This window comes from Notamacropus eugenii, chromosome 5 (assembly GCF_028372415.1).
Source record: "Notamacropus eugenii isolate mMacEug1 chromosome 5, mMacEug1.pri_v2, whole genome shotgun sequence".
In the NCBI taxonomy this organism is placed as follows: domain Eukaryota; kingdom Metazoa; phylum Chordata; class Mammalia; order Diprotodontia; family Macropodidae; genus Notamacropus; species Notamacropus eugenii.
In genome coordinates, this window is record NC_092876.1 from 29403448 (window position 1) to 29425132 (window position 21685).

Here is a 21685-nt window from a genome sequence, read left to right on the forward strand (position 1 = left end):
ACATTTACATTAATCAAATAGAGAAAGATTCAAACAATAAATTTGGCATGTAATTTTAAAAAACTGGAAAAAGAGCAAATTAAAAGTTCCCAATGAAACACCAAATTGAAAATCCTGAAAATCAAAGGAGAGATTAATGAAACTGAAAGCAGGAAAACCATTGAACTAATAAATAAGAGCAGGGGCTGGTTTTATGGGGGAGAGGGAAATAATAAATACATAATTGCTTCATTCTTAAATGATCAGATGGTTGCTCTTAGGACTGACCTTGCATCTCTGTGTTGTTGGGAGTTCTTGCAAATCTATAGATGACCAGAACTTTCTCATCTCATCTTTTCTCATCTCCTGTTTCTTATGGCTATAAATTAAATATTTTGAATGGTGATGAAACTGGAGATGGGTTGTCTTGTAAGAAGAACAGTAAGGAGCCGAGCATCTCTTAATCAAGGAGTATTTGGAGGAGAGTAATGTGTAAGAAAACTGGAAAAGTAGGAAGGAGACAGTTATAAAGGACTTTGAAAGCCAATCACAGGATTTTGTAATCAGTGCTGGGGGTAATAGGGAGTTCCTAGAATTTTTTTGAATGGAGTAGGAGATGATATGGTCAGACCTGCACCTTAGGAAGATAAAGTGAATAGCTGGTGGAGGAAGAAGTAGAGTGGGGAAAGAAGACAGGGAGATCAACCACCTGGCTACTCCAGTAGCCCAGATATGAGGTGATGAGGGTCTGTGGCAGGCTAATTTCAGTGTCAGAGGAGAGAAGGATGCATATGGGAGAGATTACAAAGGCAGAATCAAAAGTAGTTGATAACTGATGGGACATTGGGGAGGGGTGGGCCATGGGAGAGTGAAAGTCAAGGATAATACCTAGGTTTTGAATTTAGCTGACTTGGGAGGATGGTGACGTATTCAACAGCAGTAGAAGAGTTGGGAAGTAAGGTAAAGTTTTGGGGGGAGAGTTGATGACTTCAGTTTTGGAAATGTTGAGTTGAAGATGTCTATGGGACATCCAGTTGGAGATGTGTAGTGGAGAGTGGGAGAGGAGTTAGGACTGGATCTGAGTCTCTACAAAGAGAAGAAAATTGAATCCATGTGAGCCAATGAGATCACCAAGTGAAAAGAGAAATGGGTTCTGGAGAGAGAATGGGAGACTTCCCTCCCCGCCCCCCGCCCCCCACCAGTTATCAGTTATGAAGTGGATGAAGATCCAGCAAAGAAGGTAGAGAGGGTATAGTCAGTCAGGTAGGACGACTAGGAGAGAACTGTGTTACAATAACCTAAAGAAGAGTCATAAACATGGTCCGTCAAAGACGAAAAGAAAGGAAAGAGATTCACTGAAACATTTTTAAAATGCACAGAAGGGAACAGAAAGAAGGCTCGAAGGAATCACAGAGGAGCAGGACAACTTTGAAAGTTACATGTTGAATTTATTATATACTTTTTAAAAAGCAAGCTCTATGTAATAAAGATTCACATATAATTTTTCATTCATAGTTCTTTTTCTGTTTTGCTTTGTATGTAAAAATCTTTTAAATGTTTATTAAATTCAAAATAATAAAAAAAAATGGAGTGGTCGACTGAGTGAGGAGCACAGCAGAGAGCTCAAGAAGGCTTTGTAGGATATCCCAACAAACGCATCTATCTCCCTGATTCTTGCGGATCAAATGCCCTCTTGTGGGCTGAGAGGAAATGAAGCCTAGGGAATGGAATCCCTGGGGGCCCCAGTGTCTGTCCCCAACCCTCCCTTTCCTCTGGGGAGGGCTTTCCTTGACTCTAACCTGAATCTTGCACACTGCAGAGGTCACTCAGCCTTGGCTCTGGGGTAGAGCACCCTCCCTGAGCAGCAGTGGATACTCCCTCTCCCTCCCCTAAATGATTCCAGTCCTCCTCTCTGAGCCCCCAGCCCCTCAACTGTTGGCCCTATTCTAGAGAGAAATCAGGTAGGAGCAGGGAGATGGCTGTGCAGCAAGTATATCTTGGAGCCTAATTTTCTTTACCCCTCATCCACGCTTCCCTGGCTCAGAATTCAAAGTCGTAGGGATGGAGGTGGGAGTGGAGGAAATTCAGTGAACAAGATAAGCATTTATGGGGCCCTACTTTGTCTCAGGCACCAAGCTGCATACTGAAGACACAAGACAAAAATACCCTCAAAGACTTTACATTCAGTCTGGAAAAACAATGTGCACATAAATAAGTGTATTTTAAAAAACCTGCACAATAGATACAAGGTAATGGGGCAGGGTCTGTGCGGCTGGAATGATCAAGGCCTTTGAGCTGAGCATTGAGGGGAGCAGGAGGAGCATTCTGAGGGGAGGGAGGTGGGCAGGGGCAGGGGGAAGCTTGGCCAGACTCCAGCATGGGAGAAGGGGTGGGATGGGTAATGAGGATGGAAAGGTGGGCTGGAGTCAGTTGTAAGTGCCAAATTGAGGAACAGAAGTCTCATCCTAGATATAAAGAGGAGGACCACAGGACCAGGGGTGTGTGCATGTGTGACATGATCAGAGGTGTGGCTTAGGAAAACCACTTTGGTGACCATGGGAAGGATGGACTGAAGAGTAGACAGGCAGGAGGGTCAATTGGGAGACTTGCAATAGCCTAGGAGAACTGATGAGGTCTTGAGTCAGGTAATCCAGAGAGCTCTTCTTCCTCGAACAACACCAACATGAGCCTCCAGGAGTGCTAAGAGTAGGTGGGAAGTTTTTATTAGTGGTCCCATCTAATGGGCTGGATGCAGCTAGTGAGATCTAAGTGCAAATAGTTAGACTGGGGTTCGCCTAGTTAGAATGTGGGCATGGCTTCTAGCAAGTGAGTGTTTAGCCAAACTATGGATGTGACCAGGTATGGTTGGGGGGAGGGGGGTTTCTATGGGGGCTTTTATCCTTGAGTATCTATCTTGATCTTTCATACTCCACTTTCCAGTTAGTGAAGGTTATGGGGGCTGCCAAAAGAGGCCCTTAGTCCCTTCCTGATCCTTTTCCTCCTCCTCATTCCCAACCCCCAAAGATGGCATCTCACAGGCAGAATTCCAAACTTTTATGTCAACTTTTGCAGAAATCACAGAGATGGGGATGGAGGGAGGAAGAGACAGAGTGGGGCACAGAAGGAGAGAGAAGACAGATGCAAGAGTCCAGGTAAACCTGGAGCCCTCTCTCCAGTCCCACGCTCTCCCCCTCCCCACTTTAGGGCCATCTGATCCCAGAGATCTTGGGGAGGGGGTTGAAACAAAATCCACAGTAAGAAAATGCAGAAGACCAACAGACATTGAGCCTCCAAAGTTAAAGTTAAAAACAAGACCTCCTCCCCTGAGCCCACCCCCTCAGTGGGCAGGGACATGACAGGGCTGGCTGTCAGATAGCGTTGGTCCCTTCTGGCCCTCTGGTTTTTCCTTGAGGGCAGTTTTCAGGGAGGGAGTGTATATGTGGGAGGGTCTTCTCTGGTTCTCCTCCCTCGGTCCTGCCCTATTCTTGGGCTTCCTTGCCCCCCTTCCACTATTTGATTTAGAGGGGGAGGGGACAGACCTGGAGGGCTCTTGCCCTCCCTCCCTCCCCCTGCAGCGATTCTGTCCCCCCAAATCATGCAGCCCACCCACCCCGCCCCCGACACTATATACACCCCCCCCCCCGCCCCTGCACCCCACCCCCGTTCCCAGCCGGGGCCCAGAGGTAGCAGGAGAAGCAGGGGCCCCTGGAATGTTCGAAGTTGCAGATGCAAAGTGCATTCCAATCCCCAGGTGTCATGGGGCCTGAGTCATCCCTGCCCTGCACTGGCCTGAGTAGGGCAGGGGTCAGATAAGGAGGGTTCCTGCAATCCCCTCTAGGAGAAAAGAGACTGGCCCAGGTCACATACTGAGTCTGAGAGGACTAGAAGCCAGACCTCCTGGTTCTGGGCTTGGGGGCTCTATCTACCCCACCCGGAGAGGCATCCACAGGTTAAGGGAGTGGGAGGAGGGCCAAGGAGTCAGAAGAGGACAGGAGTGGGCAGTCCGAGGAGATGGGGAACTTAAGTTCCCCCAAACCTTGGGACTCTAAGGCTGGTGAGAATGGGGACATGACTCTTTGGAAGGGAGGTCTTTGCGGGGAAAGAGTTTCTGGTCTCTCCAGGAGCCCTTAGATGCACTCTAAGAATGAGAATCCCCAGAAGACTGAGTGGATGGCAGTAGATTCTTGGGAAGAGAGCTGAGCTCCCTGGAGGTGGTATATGGTAGGGGAGCAGGGCCTGGAGGGGGGACTGGAAGCTGTGACTGGCACACAAGTTAGCAGGAGGCAAAGGGCAGGAGGCCTCCGTGGACGGGGTGACCTGAGAGCCCAGGTGTGGCAGTATTCCAAGGACAGGGAGATCTCCCTGAAAGGGGAAGCCCTGGGGAGGGGCAGGGAGGGGAGAGTGTCTCTGGGCAGTGCCCGGCTGCGGCAGTAGCTCTTCTGGTCAGAAAGGCTGGGCAGGCTCCCTGGAGGAGGCTATATTCCTAAGGGGCCAGGAAAAGGTGCTGTCTCTGGAGCTTGGAATGAGCATCCCAGCCTGGAAGAAAAGGATGGAGGATGTGGCAATATCCTTAGGAAAGGAGAAGGGAGAGGGCTCCCTGGAGGAGGCATTTTCCCCAAGGAAGGGCAAGGGCAGAGCATTCCAGAGCTGGGGGAGGGGCCCTAGAAGCCAGAGATGTGGCAGTAGCTACCCAAGCATGAGGGGAGGACTCCCTGGGATTGGATTGTGCCACCCCTCCAGGAGCCCTGGGTGTGGTCATAGATCCTTAGGATGGGCAGGGCAGTAGGGCTGCCCATGGAGGCAGAGGCATCTTCTAGAAGCCCCGGATGTGGCAATAGGCCTCCAGGCTAGCAAAGAGGATGTAGAGCAGCCAGAGGCCCAGGAAGAGGGCTGCAGTGGCCAGCTTGGGCCCTCGGGGTCCCCCCAACTCGCCCCCAATGTGGGGCCGCCGGCGGTAGAGCAGGACCGAGACAGCAACGAAAGCAAAGATGGTGAAGAGAGTGACAGAGAAAGCCAGGGCTCCGGCCTGCACCTCAAAGGCCCGGCCCTGGGCTGCCCAGTAGACAGCAGCCACCGACCATGCTACACCCAGGCCCAGGAAGACGTTCACAGCATTGGATCCGGTCACATTGCCAATGGAAGCGTCAGCGCACTGGTCCTGCAGGGCCGCCACCTTGCTGGCAAATGTGTCTGTCCCAGGAGGGGGGTGGAAAGAGACTGTCAGCCCTTCCAAGGGAGCCCACATCCCTCCTCCAGCTCCCCTCTCATCACTTCCCCAGCCTCTCTTGGTGGGCTTCTGGGTCTCCCATCTCCACTTTTCTCCATCTTTTTCTTTCCCTCTGCCTCAGTCTCCCCATCTCAGACTCTCAGTTGGTCTCTGCTTCTGTTTCTCCCTCTCCATATCTACCCATTCCTCTCTACTTCTCTCTCAGCTTGTCTCCCTGAATCCTTCCCTCCTTTTTGCTGATCTCTTCCTCCTTCATCTCCTCTCTCTCTGTCTCTCAGTCTTTGTCCCCTTTAGTCCCTCCTTTCTCTGTGTGTCTGTTCCTATGGTTTCCTCCTCTCCTCCATCTCCCTCCATCCACGTGTCTCCCCTCTCAACCTCCTTGCCCTTTGCCCTAGTACCTGGGATGGATGTCCCCAGGGCCACAAAGACTACGGCATTGACAGAGTCCTTGAGGCCAACGGTGCAGCCAAAGTGGGAAGCCAGATCTCCGATGAGAGCCGTCAAAAGCCCAATGACCAAGATGGAGACTCCAAAGCAGGCCCAACCATGGCAGTACTCAGTTGGGGGGACACAAGCAAACAGCACCTTCCAGAAAACGGTCAGGAAGTGCATCACGTAGTCAAAGCAGGAGGGCAGCCTCTCTTCCCTGGTCCCGTCCTCCTCCTCTTCCTCATCCCCTACACAACCAGACAAGCCTCATCAGAGGGCAGGAGTGGTGGGCTCCATCTTCTGGGCTTTGAGACCCTCCTCACCTTTTTTTCTCCCAGACATCCTTTCTAAGAACATCTATTAGGCATGCCACAGTTTCATTTCTTCTAGTCTCCATTGTTCTTAATTCCCATTGCCTGGTTTCTACTAGGTCTAGTTACTTTGATTTGGTTTAGACCCCTTTGTCTTTTTTCCCTCATCTCCATATCTCATCTCCTAACCCTAGTTTCTTTCTAATTGGAGATCAGGAATGAGGGTTTAAAGGAGGGGGACATTCAGGAGTCTTGCTACTCTTTGGTCCCCTTGGATAGAGGGGCAACACTGCCATTCTGAAGCCTTCCTGGGGAAGAGGGGGGAGATGTTAGAAGGACAACTCTCCCTGATGCTACTGAGGACATTCTCAAGGTCTCACCCCAATAAACACAGTGGTGCCTGGCCCCCTCCATGTGGTCCTGCCCCTCCCCAAGCTGAAGAAATCTTCATTTCAATCCCTTCCCTCCCCATATAATTGTTGGCCTCTTCCTCCAGTCTGCCTCCCCCAGCATCTGTCTGTAGCCACATAATGTGAGATCCTGGAGGAGTGCACCACCAAGTCCAATCTCCTCAGTTCAGATAGAGAGAAACCAAGGCCTAGACATAAGTCTGGAACAAACCAAGGTCCAAACATATTTGCCCAGCATCCAACAGAGGCACAGCTTTGACTAGGCTTGAGGCATCTCAGATTTTCCTGTCTCTTCTGCCTTCTTCTCCCCTTCTCTCTTTCCTGTCTTTATCTCCTATCTTCTTATTTCTTTATCTGTTTCTCCTTTCTCTCTCTTTCTGTCTTTTGCTGTGTATCTCTCTGTGTCTCTCTCCGTTGATGTCTCTATTTCTGTCTCTGTCTCTGTCTCTCTGTCTCTCTGTCGCTGCTGTTGTCTCTGTCTCTGTCTCTCTCTCCTTCTCTCTACTTTCTAATCTTGGGGCAGGGTGGAGGAAATAGGAGGGGGCAAGTGGTACCTGCACTGACAGTGATGGCTTCTAGAAATTGTTCCCTCCAGGAATGGGTGCCAATTACCAGAGCTAAGTTTGTTTTCTTAATAAGCTTGTCCACTGTGTTCTGAGGGAAAGAAGATAGAATGCTGGTCCCACAGAACTCAAGTCTCCACCCCATTTTCCCTCTCTCCACACCCCCCCCCCCTCCAGCTTCAACCAGAAGGGGAATGACTATGGGTGCTCTCCATGGTACTGACAGTGGGGCAGACACATGGAGGCTTCCTTTCCAGGGCTCCCGGGTCCTTCATCCCCATCCCCATCCCCACCCCCATCCCCAGGACTCCCTGCTCTTCTACCTTGTGTCCCCAAGCTCCGAACCCTGAATCCATCACCTTAAAATCATAAGATTCCTCTATGATGACTTCGAGGCGGCAGTTCTCCCCCAGGACTGGCTTCCCCATTTCTGCAATTCTCCGGGCCTCCTCTTCTTCAGCAGTCAGCTTCCGATCTCCATCCCCTATGGGACAGGTCGTGGGAAGGGATGGAGGATTCGGTTGCAGTGTGAAGGATGAAGGTTAGATTCTGGGAAGGCTTGGCTGCTTCAGGCCCCAAGGAGGGGTGAAGCTGAGCTGGCTTGTAGAGCCACAATAGCTTAGCCCCAGCCTCAATCTTCCAGCTCATTAAACTGCCTTCTTCAACATCCTCCCTCTGCTCCCTCATGATGGTCCCCAAATATTCCAGACTCCATTCTTCCTTCCTCCTCCTCTCCACCTCTCCCCACTTTTTCCATCTTTCAGGGCCTTTAATGGAATCTCTCCTTGCCTCTCCCTAAGGCCTTTGGATCTTCTCTATTCCACTCTGGCTTTCTAGAGTGAGTCCCACACTCAGCTTCTGAGTTCTCACCAGCTTGGAAGGGTTTTGGAAAGTTCGGAAGGGGGAGGCCTCATCTCCCAGTCAGATGGCATCATGTCATATCATATACTAAGATTTCAAACCCTTCCCAGATCCTCACCTGAAGGCTGACTTCAAACTTCCCACAAAATGGTGCATCTTCATCATTAGACCACATTCAACTTGAGTCAGGACCCCTTCCTTAGTCCAGATCAAATCTGAAATCTAACTTTAATACATATCTTAAATCTAAGCCTGAACTGAATGCCATCTTCATATCAGTATCAACCCTAACCCTGATCCTGACTCTAAAATTGATGCATCTTTCAAATCTAATTATCAAAATCCTCTGATCCATGCTCACATTAACTCTGAATATAATCCTTTTTGAGGCCATCGGGGTTAGGTGACTTGCCCAGGGTCACACAGGTAGTAAGTATCTGAGGCCAGATTTGAATGCAGGTCCTCCTGACATCAGGGCTAGTGCTCTATCTACTGCACCACCTAGCTGTCCCTTGAAAATTGTCTTAACCCTAACCATGCAACTGACCTTGATCCCTGAGAGTAGCTGAGACACCAAACCTAACCTTATCCTGAATTTCAAGGCAAATTTTGATCTCAGTTTTAACCTTAAGTCAAATCTTGACCCCAAAGTGGAACCTGGATTCAACCTCCTACTCAATCTTAAATCTGAACCTGAAACTGACCCTAATCTTCAATCAATCATTCTGAGTACAAATCTTCACTAATCCAATACCCAATCCAATCCTGACTACATCCCAATTCTAAATCCAACCCAACCTTACCTTTAAAGGTAGTCTTATCTCCAAGAATCTGAAAAAAAAAACTCAGCCCCATTATTGCCTTCCCCCAGTCTCAGTCTTTTGCCACCTGAGCCTACATACCCTGATTGAGCAGGAGAGCTGGAAGGAAAGACAAAGATACAGAGACAGAGAAAGAAAAGGTGTTAACTGGGTCTCATCTGAGACAATCCTACTTTTTTGGACACCTATCCCCTTTAACCCATTGCTATCCCACCTACTCTACCCAGAAGAGAAGAGCGTTTGGGGAACTGTCCATGGTTCTGATCAGAGGCTAGTGGTCCTACCCTTGCGTCCCTCTTCTTCTTAGATCACCTTTCTCCTAAGGGTCACCTCTATCCCCATTCAGCCTTGATTCTCCATGCCCCTGAAACCTTTGTCCACCCACCCATCTATGCCCCATCTGGTTCTCTGGTTCATCCTCTCAGGTCTGATCCCTCCACATCTTCCTTCATTCAGTTACTAAATTGACCCCTGCCATCTCCTGGTCCAGCCCCTCTGACCCTCCCCAACCCCCAGACCAACTATAGCCACAGGCACCTGAGATCCCTCGCTTCAACCACTGGGGTTGGCCCAGCTCGATGAAGAAGTTGTCCTTTTTCTCATATTCCTCATCATCTACTATCTTCACCTGGAGAGTCTTCCTGGTTGGAAAAAGGAGAGAGACAGATGCCTGTTGCCCATCCATCCTCCATTGTCCTCTCTTGGGGACTCTAGCCAAGCATCTAGTAATTCCTCCTAAGCCCTCATATCCTGATTCTGATCCACTCCTAACAGATTTTGGGTTTCATGGGGGTTAATTGGACACTAATTGGCTTCTTCAGCATTTCTATCCCCATGGGAATTGGACTCAGATTTGTGAAGGGGGAAAACAGAGGAAAAACTGTCTCACAGTCACAGACCCCAACACAAACACTCCAGTCACACAGCAGCATCACACACATACAGAGCCTCAAAATGAGCACAAATGTTGTGTTTGATTGTACATTACAGACACAAGGTCACAAAACACATAAACTAGACACGTGGTGTCAGAAAACACTGACACCTCACTGTATAACACAAACACAACTGATACAACTACACATAACTGACATCCAGTCATATAATACTGGTACCTAATCGTACAACTGTTCAACTCACAATCATATAACAATAAAAGCTACGGAGGAAATAATGATGTCAGCCAACACCTAAAAGTTTTGAATCTTACATCCAAAACTTACTAGGTGTATGACCCCGGGCAACTGTGGTACAATAGAAAGGGATCTGACTGTAGAATCAAAAGACCTTACTTCAAATCCGACCTTGACGAACTGACCATCTTGTGCCCCTGGGCAAATCATTTAACACCTTACTTTCCCATCTGTAAAATGAAGGAGTTGGACCAGATGGCATCTGAGGTCTCTTCTAGCTCTCTGTCTATGATCCTATGAAATTTTCCCTCCCTAAGCCTCAGTTTTTTCATCTTTAAAGTGGGCATAGTACCTGTAGTACCTAACTCCCAGGGTTATTAGAAAGTTCAAAGGGGATAATGTCTAGAAAAGTGCTTTGTAGACTTTAAAGTTGGATAGAAATAGGAGTTGTTGCTATAGTTGTTGTTACTAAGCATAGCCACACACCAACACAACCACACAATAAGAATACTGTAGACAACAGGGGCATGGAGGTAATAGATAGAGCCAAGTATTCACCACGGGATCACAGGGTCACACAAGCACCATAAAACACACAACCAGACCACATACACTCAACAACACTGTGACCAGAAATAGCACCTGCAGAATAACATGGCACAAACTAAACCAGTTTGGTTTAGTTCAATCAAATTCAATTAACATATACTAAATTCCTGCTGTGTCCAGGGTCTTGTGCTGAGGGAGACACAAAGTTCAGATGTGACACAATCCATACAATTGTCACTGATTCATACGAACCATGTACGCGCGCACACACACACACACACACACACACACACACACACACACACACCGCCTCACTCCAATACCCACCTTCCCACTCTCTCTTTTCCCTCCTATGTATTTTAAATTCCTGTAGGTGGGGAAAAAAGCTACCCCCAGAAATCACTCTTAAGGAGGGGGAGGGGCTGTCCAAGGTGCTGAACTCAGATTTCAGTAACAGCTTCGATTCTCAGAGCTGAAGGGGGACTAACCAAATTCAACCCCCTCATTTTACAGAAGAGGAAACTGAGGTCCATAGAAGTAAAGTTGCTTCACCAAAGTCACATAGCTATTAAAGAACACCACATTTATCTAAACCCAGGTCCCTGGACTCCCCTCTTAGACCTCTGACACCTATACTATATACCATGTTGGGTTTATGTTCTCATTCTTATTCTCTCTCTCTCTCTCACACACACACACACATACACACACACACACACACACACACACACAAACTCTCATGCATCCAGGGTGAATGAGGACAGGGAAGGGACAGGGTCATGAAACAGGAGGAAAGTGTGAAGTTTGACAAGATCTGGGCTTCCTGAGAATGACACTCCCTCAGTCTCCTTGTCTCCATGAGATTTTCCCTCTGTCTGAGCATCTATGTCTGTAGCTCTTTCTCGGTGTCTCTCTCCACCTTGTCTTTGACACAGAAGCCCCGGTGCACAGTGATTTTGGTGGGGGAGGATGGGGGATGAAGCTCTGTTGCCCAGATCTGTGAACAGAAGGCTCAGGCAGCAGCTGGGAGGGCTCCAGTTCCATCTCTGTCTTTGGAATGGAGGGTGGAGGGAGGGAAGGCAAGGGCTGGCAGCTTCCTCAGTGGCAGTGCGAGGGTGGAAAGTGATGGATGGAGTCTGTCTCTGTGTGCGTGATCATGTTCATGTTCATGTGTGTGTGTGTGTGTGTGTGTGTGTGTGTGTGAGGGGGAAGAGAAAAAGAGAAAGAAGGAAAAAGAGGGAAGGAAAAAGAGAGGAAGGATAAAGAGGGAAAGAGATGGAAGGAGAAAGAGAGAGAAAGGAAAAAGAGAGCTGGGGAAAAAGAGAGGATGGGGAGAAAGAGGAAAGAGAGAGAAAGGAGAAAGAGGAGATAGGGAGAGAATGGGGAGAGAGGAAAGAGAGAGAAAGAAAAAGAGGGAAATGGAGGGAAAAAAGAGATGAGGGAGAAAGAGAGGGGAAGGGAGAGAGAGAAAGATGAGGGAAAAAGAAAGAGAGGGGGGGATAAAGAGAAAGTTGGGGAAAAGAGGAGAGAGGCTCACACAGGAATTATCCTCACATCTATGAGTCTGTCAGCTGGTCTTTGTCTCCATGGGCATCATCTGCATATTGCCACATATTTCTGATTTTTCTCTCTCAGGGTATCCATCTCCTTTTATCTCTGTCCTCACACATCTTCCTGGGTCTGGGTCTCCCTTTGGCACTTATCTCTGGATATCCCTATGTCTCTCTCCTTGCCATCACCTGTAGACCCTCATGTGTGTCTCTGTGTCTCACTCTATGTCTCTGCCTCTGGATCTCTCTCCAAGTCTGTACATGGAGCTGTACATTTTTGAGAGACACACTGGAATACTGGATACAGGGCTGACCTGAAGTCAGGAAGTCTTGGGTTCAAATGCTATCTTTGACACATTCTGGCTGTCGAGTGATTTAAACTTTCAGTGATCTAGGCAGCTAAGACAAAGTTACAGATGAGCTGCTGGCTTAAATCAATGGAGGGAGTTTCTACACTGGGAATTCCCTCGAGTTGATGAAGCCACAGATTCAGATCAAATCTGTACAAATATAAATATGTTTGGGGGCTTTAGGGTGAGGGGAGAAGGGGCCAGGCTCAGGGAATCTACCTCAGGAAGTCTTTCCATTCCAGCCTCCAAACCACCTGCTGCGCTAACTGTTCTGCAAACATTCTCTGCCCACCCAGGGCTTGGGTTTTTCTCTCCCACCACCCTCCAGCCCTGACCATCTGTATCTTTCTGGGGTCCAATGCTCTCCTCAGTTCCTCCCTGCTCCTTTCTGTTCTCTTCATCTCAATTCCTCTGCCAACCCAGCCTGTAGTGAGTCACTCACTGGCCCCCTGTGGGGCCTATTGGCAAACATAGCTAATTAGGGGAGAGGATACAGGGAGAGGGAAGAGAGATGACATCCCATCCCCAGGCAGAAAACTCTCCCTGCAGGAGAATGGCACTTGGGGGCCTCTTCTCCTCCCCACTGAGGACTCCTGTCCCACCCCTGGACCGAAGTCAGCTGGAATGACATTCTCTCTGGACCTTTCTCTGTTTTGAGTGTCTCTATGAATTCTTTAGTGTCCCCTTCTCCCTAGGGATGTCCCCACTCTCTACGGACACAATTCCTCTGGTCCCCTGGGCGTGAGTTGCTCAGCCCTACCCCTCCCCAAGAGCTCACGGTCCCTCACATGGTCTCGTCGTCTCCAAACTCAAGCTCCCCGCAGGCGTCCTCATAGTGGACGCCCCCACCACGAGCCGTGCCCTCCACCGTCCGATAGGGCAGGCGAACGGTGCCTCGAGCCCCAGAGCTGCGGATCACTCGGACATCCACAGTGCCCATGCACTCGCTAACATGAAGCCGCCGGTCCTGGAAAGTGAAGATGCCCGCGTGGTCGTCGTCCAGGATGGTGACCGTGGCGAGGGCGGGGGACACTAGCCGGCCCTTGGGCCTCCCGCCGCCGTCTGGCTCGAACATGCCCTGGGCATCCCCAACCCGCAGGTTCATCAGTCGCACGAAGAAGTGTTCGTCTTCCTCAAAGATGTCGTCGTCTATGATGCCAATACGCAGCTCCTTCTGGGTCTCGCCAGGCTTGAAAATCAACGTGCCCTCACTTTGGGAGATTCATGGAGGGAAAAAAACCAGGAGTCATCGTACAGCCTGGATCTTAGAATCTTCCTTTTAGAACCTCAGAGACGCCATTCCAAGTCCCTCCTTTTACAAGTGAGGAAACTGGCCCAGAGAAGGGAAGGAATTTGCCCAAAGTCGTGCATCCAGAGTTGAGACAAAGTCAAGAGTCTTAACCTAGCTACCAAACACCCCCCAAAATGCTTAGAAGTCTAGGGGAGACTGTGAAGGAGAACCTCAAGGCCCCACCCTCAGAGAGTCCCCTCCAGTCTAGCTGGGGAGAAGAGGAGACTCACAGCTTCCAGGTGTTAAAACAGAATATAGCTTACTTCTTTCCACCTTTGCATTTTCACTTAGACAGATTCTCCTTCTTGGACTGCCTTCCCAATTCCCTCCCCCAATTCCTCCAATGACTGGCTGGTGGAAGCATCATGCTGGGGTGGTCCTGCGTTGTGTCCTGGCCTAGAGGGTTCTCAGAGGGTTCCTCACAGGAACTGAGAAGAAGCCCCTTCTCCCTAGTTAGATGGGAGGCACCCTCCTTTTCTCCTCATGCCCAGTCTAGGGTTCTCTGTGTTCAGTTACCCCCAAAGCTTGTCTCAGGGCTGGGGATGGGGTGGGGGCCAGCAAAGTCACATGAAATGGGAACTGGGGATCAATGAAGGGCATCCTGCTTTAGTGGAGAAAGAACCAGCCCCTCTGTGACAGAGCTTGTGTTGATCTGCTCCAGAGGAGAAATTTCCCTCATACGGGAGTTCCCAATAAGCAATAAGATCACAGCCCCAGTTCCTATTTCGGTCCCTAATGAAAAGGGGGTGCTTCCTACTGGTGCCTGATCCATAGTAATTAATTGATTTCCATTAGGATAGTGGCTAAAGACCTATTTTCAAAATCAGGGAGAGACGCATTCGAATTCTGTCTCTCACACAACCTGGCTGTGTGGGTCTGAGCAAATGAAGTCACCTCTCAGAGCCCCTACTCAGCCACCCAACAGGAAGTTGAAGAGAAAGTGGTGACTTGTATCAGGGATGGGTGTTTCCTTACAGAGAATTCCCCACTTGGAAGAAAGTCTCTGATTTATGAAATAATCTTATCTTTTCAAGGAAATTGCTCCTCCTTCCCTCCCCTCCCCCCCCAAATTTCTGCATTGGGTCAGGGTCCCTTGGGAACACAGGATCCTAGCCACAAAAATTCCACTTCTACCCTAAAAATATCTCAGTCACCATGACTCTTCTACTTTCCTCAGATAAATTCCTCCTTCCAGTCCCAGCTTCTAAATCACCCACCAAGAGCAAAGTCACAGTATATAGGAGCTGGTTAGTCCCAGTGATGTTTAATAGCAGGACAAAAAAACTTAGGGGATGCTGTGTCTGGGAAGGAAGTAGGCTGGGGTGGAGGTTGGGTGGCTGATGGGAGAGGAGGGGTAATCTCACCTGTATTCATAGTCTGAGCCAGCCTTGGCAGAGCCATCCTCAGTACGGTAGTCAACGTAGAAGGTGCTATTTCCTTCCCCACCCTGGCAGGCGACAGAGAGCAAGACAGAGCCACAGTTCTCGAGACAGTGGTACAGACTGGGCTCAAAGAAGATGTGGCTGGCCCCATCTTCCTCTTCCTCTTCGGGACCGTCAAGTAGGGCTGGCTTCCTGGAGGCATCGGCCACGTGCTTCCGAAGCACGTTGCCGGCACCAGTCATGAGGCGTGTGGCTTGGATGCGGTAGAAGGCCCGGCTCTTTTGCTGGTGGAGAAGGGCATAGTAGTTGGCCATACCCACCAGCTGGTCCAGGCCTTTGTCAGGATGTTTCTGTTTCAGGTCTTTGAGAATCTGAATCACCTCCTTCCGGCTCTCATCCAACTCACGGTCTTCTGGGCTTGGCCCAGGCCCGATCCCAGCCTCTACCCGGTGATGGTCCGGTCCCACAAAGGTGCCGTCCATCTCAATGCCCTTGGGGTAGTCGCCCTCCGCCCCAATAATGACGCCACTTCGGGGGTCTGCCCTGTAACGCTTGTAGACATACTTGTAGAAAAGCAGGCGCTTGTCGGCCATCCAAGCAAAGACCACACATACAGGGAAGAACACCAGAGTAAGCAGGGCTTCCCATACCTGGGGGCAAAGCACGGCAGGGAAGGGGCAGAGCAAGGAAGAGGAAATGGTTAAGAGATAACCTGAGACGCCCCCCCCCTACTCCTGTCCTGTGCTCTCATGAGTCAATGTCTCTGTGTCTCTTTCTCCCCTTCCTTCCTTCTCTCTCCCCCATCTTTCCCTCCAGCTCAGTTTTTTTTTTTTACCACTTCCCATCTCCATCCATCTCTTTCCTCATCTCCTCTTTATCTGTCTCTGTCTCTCTAGTCCTCACTCTTGCTGGTCTGTCTGTCTTCCTCCCTCCCTCCTCTCTGGTCTTATCTTTCTTATCTTATCTTTCCCTCTCTCCACATCTTTCCTTCTATTGCAGAGTCTCACTCACTCTCCTATCTTTCTGTCTCTGTCCATCTTCTTATCCCAGCTCTGAAAGGAACTCCAACCTTAATCTGATGCCTTGCTCTTTTGCCTGGAGGGGAAGGGAAGGGGGAGCTAACAATTTTTCAAAGTCTTATAGCTGTTCTATAAATGTGACCTATTATTTTTATGCCTATAAATGGCAGGCTTGGAATCTGGTGATTTCAGACCTGCAGGTTTGGGGGTAGGAGATAGAAGTGCTTGGGTCAGAAGGGAAGAGGATGGCAGGGTTAGGGTTAGGCAGCAGGTTAAGGGCAAGGACTGAGACAGCAGGTAGATTTAGGGGAGTTTATTTGGACCACACTGAGGGAGATATCAGAATCATAGAGTGTCAGATAGAGTGGCAAGGGGAGGCATTGGGTTCAGATTTGGGGTTAGGCAAAGCAGCCTTGGAGCAGCAAGGCAGGAGGGGCTATCAAGGGGACCAGCTTGGGTTTGGTGAAATGTTGCCTGGGCCACAGGCTTACCTGAACAACACCAGGAGAGATGACAGCCAGGATGAGGTAGAGCCAGATGTAGGCAAAAATGCTCCAGGAGGCTGTGACAAAGAAGACCCTCAGGTGCTTGATGCGCCGGCTCTCTCCAGGTGGGATAACATAGACACAGACGGCAATGACCACAAACATGTTGAAGGCGGCGCTGCCCACTATGGTGCCTGGCCCTAGCTCCCCAGCCTGGAAGTTATGGCCACACACCTCGATGACAGAGAGCAGGATCTCTGGGGCTGAGGAGCCCAGGGCCATGAGAGTCAGGTTGGAGACGGTCTCATTCCAGATGCGTACAGTGCCTACGCTGGTCTCCCCATTGCTCTTGGTGACAGTGACTTCCTTCTCCTTGGATGTAATGACTTCAATGGAGGTCATAAAGCGGTCGGCGATGATGGACACGCCCAGGAACATGTAGACCATGGCCACAAAGTAGACCACAGCTCTGGCAGCTTTGTCGCCCAGCGAGGGATCATCCGGCTCCCACACAGGCAGCAGGACGCCAGGCTGACAGCGTGTAGAACCAGGGCAGCTGCTCTCTTGGCTTGTGTTGGGACTTGATGTTGGTGGTGGGGAGGCTGAGGGAGGAGAGTCCCCAGAGCAAGGGGCCACACCTGCCAGGAGGGCAGCCCCAGCCAGAGCTAATGAGGGTGCCATGAAGAGACAGGGAAAAGGAGCGTGGGATGAGTCTGGTCTGTTGGGTAGAGATGAAAATGGGCAGTCAGGTGAGAAGGTTCTGGGAGGGCTGGGGGTGCTAGCAAAGAGAGGGGAATATTGGCACAGACACACAGAGCAGAAATATGCAGAGATGAAAAAAGACACACTCTCACAGAGAGTCAGAAAAAGGAGATAAATTCTACCCTCTCCTCCCAAGCCCATGGTCCTGAAGGAGGGAGGGGCAAGTGTCTTCCCCGACCTCCTCACATAGGGAATAGGATATGGCTCTGACTCTCCTCACACACTCACTGGGGTTTCAAGTTCAAGGAAAATTCTCAAAAATAGAGGGAGAGCCACACAGAGAAATGAAGCAGAAACAGAATGAGAAAATCAGAAAAACTAGGTGGGGACAGACACACCTTGATGACCAAGGCAAAAAAAACAAAATAGGGAGAGTCAGGGAGAGAGACACCGACACCAGGCAGAGAGAGCAAGGGAGATAGGGAGAGACACAGAGACCAGAAGAGAGGTGGAGAAAGGGAGGACCACAGAGACCAAACAGATGGAGAGACAGACAGGGAGAGACCAGATAGACAGATGGACAGACGCAGAGAAAGGGGGAGACACAGAGGCAAAGTGAGACAGAGAAGAAAAGAGACAGAAACCAGGAAGGGAGAGGAAGACAGAGAGAGGAAGCAGACAAGTGGAGAAATAGGAGACAATTCCTAGCTTGGAACCCCCTTCTCCCTCCCCATGATCCCACGGGATGGTGATCTAGGACCCCCTGGGCTAAGGGAATGGGACGATAACAGGCATGTTACAAGACACAAGAGACAGAAGCAGTTCCCACCTCCTCCCAGCTGTCATGGAAACCAATTTCTGACTATTAAAAGCTGGGGGGTGGGGGAAAGCACAGAGGAGGGAGGCCAGGCCAAGACTAGGTGTCCCCTGAGCACTCAGAGACAGTGCGTCTGCTCCCCCTCCCCTCCACTGATCTCAGCCTCATTACGTCCCACCTTCCTTCTTACTGAGTCATCATCACCCCTGCTCCTGCAGCAGGAGGGAGGGTGGGCAGACTTGTAGGAAGGACTTCCCAAAGGTAAAGTGAGGGGGGGCACCCTCTCCACCCCCATGTCCAGTAACCACCTCTTAGCAGCCACTCAATTTCTAATGCTTTGAGGTATCAGCTTTTCTTTCTCCCTGACATTGACCTGAAACCTGATCAAGGCTTTGAGATCCTGGGCCAGATGAACCTGGTCATATAACCTGAGGGGGCCTGTTCTCTGTCAGTGACATCCTAACTTTCTGGGGGCTGTCGGAAAGGCTTTCCCATAGTCTGACCCCCGTGTTTTGCTGCCGGCTGGGCTGTGGGCCAGGATGGGGCCAGGCAGGAAGTTTCCTCTTCCTTCCAGGTGCCTGTGCCTTTTTGGGCATATGTGTGAGTGTGTGTGTGTGTGTGTGTGTGCTCGTGCGCATGTAACTGGGCAGGCAGCTGTTTGACTATGTGTCCATAGCTTTGTGCAGGGTATCACCCTCATTCCACTGGGTCTTCTAGTTGTGAATGTGAAGAGCACAGCCCCCTCCCATGAATGAACACACACACACACACACACACACACACTCACCAACATAGCCACAGAGCCAGGTGCACAACAACCCCGCCGCTACACACACACACACACACACACACACACTCACAGACATTTCCTAGGTATGAACACACAATCACACAGCTCCATAGATTCAGAATACCAACACAGAATCAGTCACACATATGGATGACCACATGCAACCATAAACTACACCACCAGGAAAACACACTCTCCCAGAACCACCCTCTGAAACAGACAGTTGGTCCCACAGTGCCCCAGCTGAACCACACAGAGACACAGATACCACTTTACAGACACACATGTATACACACTCACGAGGGTCATCTTCCCTCTGCCCCCAGCTTCTTGACCCTCTCTTAATGGACCTAATCTGGAATGAGGCATTCCATTTCAGGAAGGACTGTCTTAAGCAAGCCCCTCAGGAAATCAACACTGGCTTCCAGGGGCAGGGGAGAGGACACGTTAATGAAAAGACTCCCCTCCCCAATAGGGTCCTCAGACTCCTTGTCTCCTATGTGTCTTCTTTGGGCAAACCAGCCCCCAAAGGGTGGGGATGGTGGAGGTCAGAATACAGTTAAGACTCGTAGGGTAGACATGAGTTTAGAGGGAGGGGTTAGCTAGGGGATAAGACAGAGGGACCGAGCTAGGGGTGGAGAGGAGGAAAGGATGGAAAGCCCTTCCATCTGACAATGGTGTGAGTTCAGGTAGCAGGAACAGTCATGGGGCCCCCTCTCATTTCAATCTCCTCCCTCCAGAAACCCGCCTCCGCAAGCGGGGGTGGAGATGAATGTGTGGGCGGGGATTTACCAGGCTCTGGGGGGAAGAAGAGGGGAGAGAGGGGAGAAGGGGATTGAGGGGGAGGGACAGAGAGAGAGAGAGAGAGAGAGAGAGAGAGAGAGAGAGAGAGAGGGAGAGAGAGGGAGAGATGAGGGATGGCAGACGAGAGAAGAGAGGAAGAGGAGAGGGAGGGGGAATCAGGGACAGAGAGAGGAGAGACCTGGAGAATATAGAAACAGGAACTGCACAAAGAAACAGAGATGGATAGGCATGAAGGTAAGGGACACATATACAGAAAAGAGACAAACAGAGAGGACCATAGACAGGTACCATGAGCCAGAGGGGGCAGATAGGTTCTGTGCCTCTGAATCTCAAGAAATCATCCTCCCTCCCTACCCCACCCCCCAGTGTTAGAGGAAAGCTCTGGGAACCCATGTCTTCATCACCCAGCACAGATCATTCACTCAGACCCTCCCTTCCCAGCATGGATCAATTGAGGGCCCCCACTTTCATTGCAGACCACTCTGGAAGATTTTATCTTCTTCAAACAGACCAGTCTGGGGGACTCAACCTCCCATGCATAGACTAGGACTGGACACCACCCCCCTCCACCAGCACATACCAGTCTAGGGACTGGATCCTCTAACAGTGACCAATAATCTCCTTCCCATTCCACTTCTCCATCCCCCATCTCCTTACCCAGCTTGGGGGCTCCTACCTGCTGGTTCTCCGATCACAATGCTCCACCAGAGAGCAAGAGACAGAGATAAGATGCGTGAGATGGGGGCGATTAAAAGAGGGGATGAGACATGAGGAGAGAGAGACAGAGGTAACCAGGACCAGGGAGAGACCAGGGGAGAGGGAAAGAGAGAGAGAGAGAGAGAGAGAGAGAGAGAGAGAGAGAGAGAGAGAGAGAGAGAGAGAGCTGGGGAGAGAGAGAGCTGGGGAGAGGGAAGGGAGGGAAGTGAGAGGGGGGGGAGAGGAGCAGGAAGAAGGACCGGGAAAGGGGAGGAGAGCCAGGGAAGGAGGAGGAAGCTGGGAGGAAGACGGAGGAGGGAGAGGACCAAGCTGAGGGAGGCAGCTGGGAAAGGAGAAAGGAGGGGAAGAGGGGCAGGTGGGAGGGATCAGGGAGAGGGGAAAGAGGAGGGGAAGGCTTGGGGTGGAGAGCCAGGGGAGGAGGAAAGCCGAGTGAGGTGGGTGGCTGGGAGAGGAAGGGAGGGCTTTGAGGGTGCGGTGGGCAGGGAGGGGGAGGACCTCCGAGGTAGGCAGCCCTGAGAGGAGAGAGCAGAGATAAGGGATGGCAGAGGAGGTGTGACAGATCCCAGAGAAAAGGAGGAGGGGAGAGGAGGGAGGAGAAAAGATCAGAGACCCTCCTTTGTCTAGGGTAGGTGAGGTATAGATTCATGTTCAGCACTAGGGAGAGGGACCCAGGGGGCTGAGGGGAGATGGGGAGAATTCAGAGTAGGAGTTCCAGACTCAAACCCAAGCTCACACACACACACACACACACACACACACACACACACACTCACACACACGTAGTTCCAGGGTCACACAAACTCATACACAATGCCACACTCACAAATTCAGACACACAGTTCCAGGTTCACACACTGACAGTCCCAGGGTCATATGATCTCAGAGCAACACACACAGTTCCCCCTCAGATACAATGCAGTCACTTTTCTCACCAGTCCAATTGAACAGTCAGTCTCCCTCCATCCCAAAGGCCCCTCCCCATCAGGCCTTCTTCCTCTGGGTCAGGGAAAACAGGAGAGGCAGGCATGCCAGGGGGGTTGTGCCAGCTCTGGCTCCAGACTACCTCCTGGCACAGGCTGATTACTGCTCCTTCCCACGACCCAAATCTGGCTAGGTCTGTACTCTTGGGGAGAGGGGGGGACTCTGAAAGCATTGTCCCCTCCCCCAGGACCAGGCTCCTCCTAACCATGAGGAGTAGATGGAGGGGAGGAGAGATCATAGTATCCTCCCAGGCTGAGACCACAGAAGCAGGGACACCCTAAACCAAGAAGCGGGGGACTTCCTCCCCTTTCAATGTCACCATCTCATTCACCAGGGCACCCTCTGTTCTGGGCTCCTGCTTCCTTAGGCAGGGACAGCCATCGTGGAAAAAGTGGTGAGAAAAGGGTCATAAGGACCCGGTCTTCCATAGCCTCCCTCCAGTCTGGCCACCAGGAGAGGAACAAGCCCTCCCCCTACCCCAGTCTCTTGTTGGGGTGAGGATGGTCACTGCAAA

At 50.6% G+C, this 21685-nt stretch overlaps 1 protein-coding gene across 6 annotated transcripts; it reads right to left on the bottom strand.

Annotated features, from left to right (window-relative positions):
- Positions 1-1406: 1406 nt before the first annotated feature.
- SLC8A2 (solute carrier family 8 member A2) lies at positions 1407-20642 on the bottom strand. Of its 6 annotated transcripts, none has more exons than XM_072608136.1 (11): positions 20150-20642; positions 16367-17078; positions 14839-15506; positions 12972-13394; positions 9139-9242; positions 8683-8700; positions 7279-7403; positions 6911-7010; positions 5605-5883; positions 5058-5169; positions 1407-2679 (listed from the first exon to the last, which is right to left on the bottom strand). In XM_072608136.1, exons 2-11 carry the CDS (start codon positions 17039-17041, stop codon positions 2499-2501), a joined length of 2685 nt encoding a protein of 894 aa, XP_072464237.1. In that variant the 5' UTR covers positions 17042-17078; positions 20150-20642; the 3' UTR covers positions 1407-2498. The 6 variants fall into 6 exon arrangements, with proteins under 6 accessions (XP_072464237.1, XP_072464239.1, XP_072464238.1 ...); XM_072608138.1 differs by having other exon boundaries at positions 5012-5169; positions 20150-20641; XM_072608137.1 differs by lacking the exon at positions 1407-2679 and adding an exon at positions 3644-4515 and having other exon boundaries at positions 5012-5169; positions 20150-20640.
- Between the last annotated feature and the right edge of the window lie 1043 nt (positions 20643-21685).

Coding starts and splice junctions, on each gene's coding strand:
- SLC8A2 (XM_072608134.1), bottom strand. CDS start 17,041: ATGGCACCCTCATTAGCTCTGGCTGGGGCTGCCCTCCTGGCAGGTGTG. Junction 5,884..6,910: donor AGCCATCACTGTCAGTGCAG/GTACCACTTGCC, acceptor CTGGTTGTGTAG/GGGATGAGGAAGAGGAGGAG. Junction 5,170..5,604: donor CCTGGGGACATCCATCCCAG/GTACTAGGGCAA, acceptor CTCCTGGGACAG/ACACATTTGCCAGCAAGGTG.